This window comes from Topomyia yanbarensis, chromosome 2, assembly GCF_030247195.1.
Source record: "Topomyia yanbarensis strain Yona2022 chromosome 2, ASM3024719v1, whole genome shotgun sequence".
Taxonomy (NCBI): Eukaryota; Metazoa; Arthropoda; class Insecta; order Diptera; family Culicidae; genus Topomyia; species Topomyia yanbarensis.
Window position 1 is genome coordinate 378,991,870 of NC_080671.1, and position 3,862 is coordinate 378,995,731.

The 3,862-nt window shown below is 41.5% G+C and overlaps 1 protein-coding gene across 1 annotated transcript; it reads left to right on the forward strand.

Annotated features, from left to right (window-relative positions):
* The first annotated feature begins 288 nt into the window (after positions 1-288).
* Positions 289-3,248, forward strand: LOC131684653 (leucine--tRNA ligase, mitochondrial). Its single transcript, XM_058967715.1, has 4 exons — positions 289-477; positions 534-2,307; positions 2,384-2,859; positions 2,927-3,248. Exons 1-4 carry the CDS (start codon positions 382-384, stop codon positions 3,218-3,220), a joined length of 2,640 nt encoding a protein of 879 aa, XP_058823698.1. The 5' UTR covers positions 289-381; the 3' UTR covers positions 3,221-3,248.
* The last annotated feature ends 614 nt before the right edge of the window (positions 3,249-3,862 follow it).

The window sequence follows — 3,862 nt, forward strand, 5'->3', positions numbered from 1 at the left end:
TTAGTACCGTATTTTGCATAATTTAATTAAAGCGTGTACTACTTTTCATCGATTTAGTGCAGGGTTGCAGAATATGACATCTGTTAACATCCAAAACGTCGCAAAACCGGCCGGTTTTGTTGTGACAACAATCGATCAAACGTTGCCATCTGTTTCATCAGCTGTTCCGCGCACGTGCTCTCGGCAATTTTGCGCATGCGCCGGAGTGGGTGGTGGGCGGTATGCGAGTTATTTTTTAATCCTTTATTTTGTTTTGTCCGTGTTCTTCTGACAGTTCATGCGGCTAGCTTGTTGTGTAATGTATAGTAACTACTGTTGTTTTTGACAAAAAGTGCGTTTATTTTTCACGTTTGGAAAGTTTTCATATCAAAGTTTGCTCGAATGAGACTGTTACGAATAGGTGCTTACAAAACGGCGACTGCGAAGCCGAGGGACCGATGGTTTCAAAGGTTTTATTCATCCGCTTCAACCTTGCTAGTTCGTATTCGTATTAGCAGTCCAAAAAAACTAAAGGATAATGAATATATTTTTAGGAAAGCCGGGATCTAACATCCGAAATGAAATTAGAGCTGGAGCAAAAGTGGCGTAATAATTTGGGTGATTATAGATTTGATTCAACCAGCAAAAGACCGAAACGTTACGTATTGTCGATGTTTCCGTACCCTTCTGGAAATTTACACATGGGCCATGTTCGGGTTTACGCCATAAGCGATTCAATGGCCCGATTCTACCGGATGAATGGCGACAATGTTTTACATCCAATGGGGTGGGATGCATTCGGGCTACCGGCAGAAAATGCTGCCATTCAAAGACGCATCCCAGCGGATCGTTGGACCAAACAAAACATACAACAGATGAGGGAACAGTTCCTGAAGTTACAGTTCAGCTTTGACTGGGAGAGAGAGTTTGCTACCTGTGATCCAGAGTACTATCGCTGGACACAGAAATTGTTCCTTATGCTGTATAACGATGGTTTAGCTTATCAGAAGGAAGCATTGGTTAATTGGGATCCAGTTGACGAGACAGTGCTAGCTGACGAGCAAGTTGATGAGAACGGGTGCTCTTGGCGATCTGGAGCTAAGGTGGAGAAAAAGGCTTTGCGGCAGTGGTTTATCAAAACTACTAAATTTGCTAAATCGCTATACGATGGGTTGTCGGATCCAATATTGGAAGATTGGAAAGATATTATAAAACTACAAAAGCATTGGATCGGCGAATGCGATGGATACATAGTCGAGTTAAATGTGATGGGCGATAATAGGACCATTCCACTTTGGATTAGTGATATTAGGCAACTAAATGAGGCATTGTTTGTAGCAATGCATCCTACAAGCTTGCTCAACACTAGTAATGCGAAGGAGGAAAAGATGAGTATGGTTCTGGAAAACCCTATTTCGGGAAAACCTCTTCCGGTCATTGTGTCGGAAAAAGTTACTTTTCCAGAGGGAAATGATTGCTATCTAGGGGTTGCGTCAGTTGATAGAGACTGTCAATTGGCCTTACTTCATCAGTGTCCAGTAGAACCTGCGTCCGAACCAAAAGTCGAAAAGAAGGAAATTTCTGAACAAGTCGCTTACCAATCAAGTTCAAAATTACGCGACTGGTTAATCTCTCGGCAACGTTTCTGGGGCACACCAATACCAATAATACACTGCCCAAGCTGCGGATCCGTACCAGTGCCAGAGTCACATTTACCGGTTGAGCTACCACTGGATTCTGTAGGTATACCACTCTCACAAAATCATGACTGGATTAAAACAACCTGCCCCAATTGCCACTCGGAACAAGCAACGCGAGAAACAGATACCATGGATACCTTCGTGGACAGCTCATGGTATTTTTTGCGTTTCATAGACCCGAAAAATCAACACAATCCTTTTGATCCAAAATTATCCGGTCAATTCATGCCGGTAGATCTGTACGTTGGCGGAAAAGAACATGCAGTTCTGCACATGTACTACGCACGATTTATGAATCATTATTTACATAGTAAAGGATTGGTTCCATGCCCGGAACCATTCAAACGTCTGTTGATTCAGGGCATGGTGATGGGACGTTCGTTCCGATTGAAAGATAGCGGAAAGTATCTTCCAGCTGATCAGGTTACCATTGTAGACGAGAAAAAGAATAAGGCGATTGAATCTACTACCGGATTACCTGTTGTTACTCTATGGGAGAAAATGTCCAAATCCAAACTGAACGGAGTTGACCCACTAGACGTGCTGAAGCAGCATGGGTGCGACACTTTGAGACTTATTTTGTTGGGAGATGTTGCCCCTACTTCGCACAGGAATTGGTCGGAAGCGAGTGAGTTAAATACGAACTGCAAATTTCTACCTTTCACGACTACCACAGGTTCTGTTTTCTTCCTAATATTTTATAGCATTCTCAGGAATCCTGAATTGGCAAAGGCGCATATGGATGACAATGCACGATTATCGAATGCATCGAAATTCTATCAAACTAGAAAATCGCGTCCCTCTCTCAGAGGAATTCCACGAGCAGGACTTAAAGCTGTGGGACGCACGAAATTACTTCGTGGCCGGTGCTACGTTCAACTATAGACACTCTCATCAGCTGAGTGTGGGCATTTCCAAAATGCAAGGTCTAACGAATGCAATTCGTCGATCATCTCCAGAGGTGGTTTCATTCAGTCGGCAATACGAGCGTGCAATAGCGGCACAGATTATTATGCTGGCTCCGATGGCTCCACACTTTGCTTCGGAACTGTGGGAGCAGTTTGTGGCGTTGCCTCATCGATTGAATCCAAACTCGGACGAAATCAATTGGGATGGTGGTTTGTTTGACCAAAATTGGCCAGTCGTTGATGGAGATTATTCACTGGATTTGACGTTCAAAGTAAGATTCGAAAATGTTGAATGATGATATTGATATGACTAATTTAGATTTATATACTGATTTTAAGGTGAACGGTTATGAGTGTTGTATCCTAAAAATGCCAACGAAGGATCTTAATCAGCTCTCCCACAAGCAATCAGAGGATCTTGCCTTCCAGCAGCAGGCAGTCCTGAAATACATCGGTCGGCGAAAAGTTCGCAGCACCGAGTTTGTTTTGTATCCTAATTGTGACGCTATTCTGAGCATCTTTTTAGAACTGGGGTTGAATGAAAATACGGAACAGTTAGAAGGTGCACCCCACAAAAAGGTAAAAAAGGACAAAAAGAAGAAGAATAAACTGAAACAGGTAGCTGAACTATAGAGCTTCAAAATTGAGAAAAATAAAATAAACGATGACGTTTATGTTAAAGAAGTTTTGCTTCTTTCTTTTTCGAAAACCTTGTCGCAAGGTATATACTACCTTTAAACGTATATTTGTCCCATGTTCTATGGGATTCCCTATCCACATGGGACTTGCGATTATGGGCAGTATAGTAGGATTCAGTAGCTATTTTTAGTCCAATGCAAGATGAGTGCACGCATGGTTAATTGGCAGCCAAAATGGCAACAGTTTCTTTATTAGAATTGCAACACAAAATTATATTTTAAATCGTGTTTCTTGGATTTATTTTTAATATATGTAAGAAGATTCTGAAATCTTCTTTAAAATAAAAATAACCTACAATGTATTCTCCGAACTTGTACATGTTAAATTCCGGGAATACATCTTGCGAGCTCTGCATCTGTTTAAGGATTTCTATGCGGCGTACGATTCAATGAAAAGAAATGCACTGTGCTAGATAATGCTTTAACTACTGACTAGGCTAATTAAGGGGGGGGGTGCTCAAACCGAAGATTATTTTGGTTTACGATTTTGAAGACAACGTAAGAATGGATCTTTTTGTAATGTTAGTTTATACACCCAAGCAACCAGAAGTTCAGATAATACTTAAAAAGCACACTT

Bases quoted from the DNA above. Each gene is read 5' to 3' on its own strand.
- LOC131684653 (XM_058967715.1), top strand. From the start codon at position 382: ATGAGACTGTTACGAATAGGTGCTTACAAAACGGCGACTGCGAAGCCG. The intron at 478-533 runs GTTCGTATTCGT...ATATATTTTTAG, and splicing joins CATCCGCTTCAACCTTGCTA to GAAAGCCGGGATCTAACATC. The intron at 2,860-2,926 runs GTAAGATTCGAA...ACTGATTTTAAG, and splicing joins CACTGGATTTGACGTTCAAA to GTGAACGGTTATGAGTGTTG.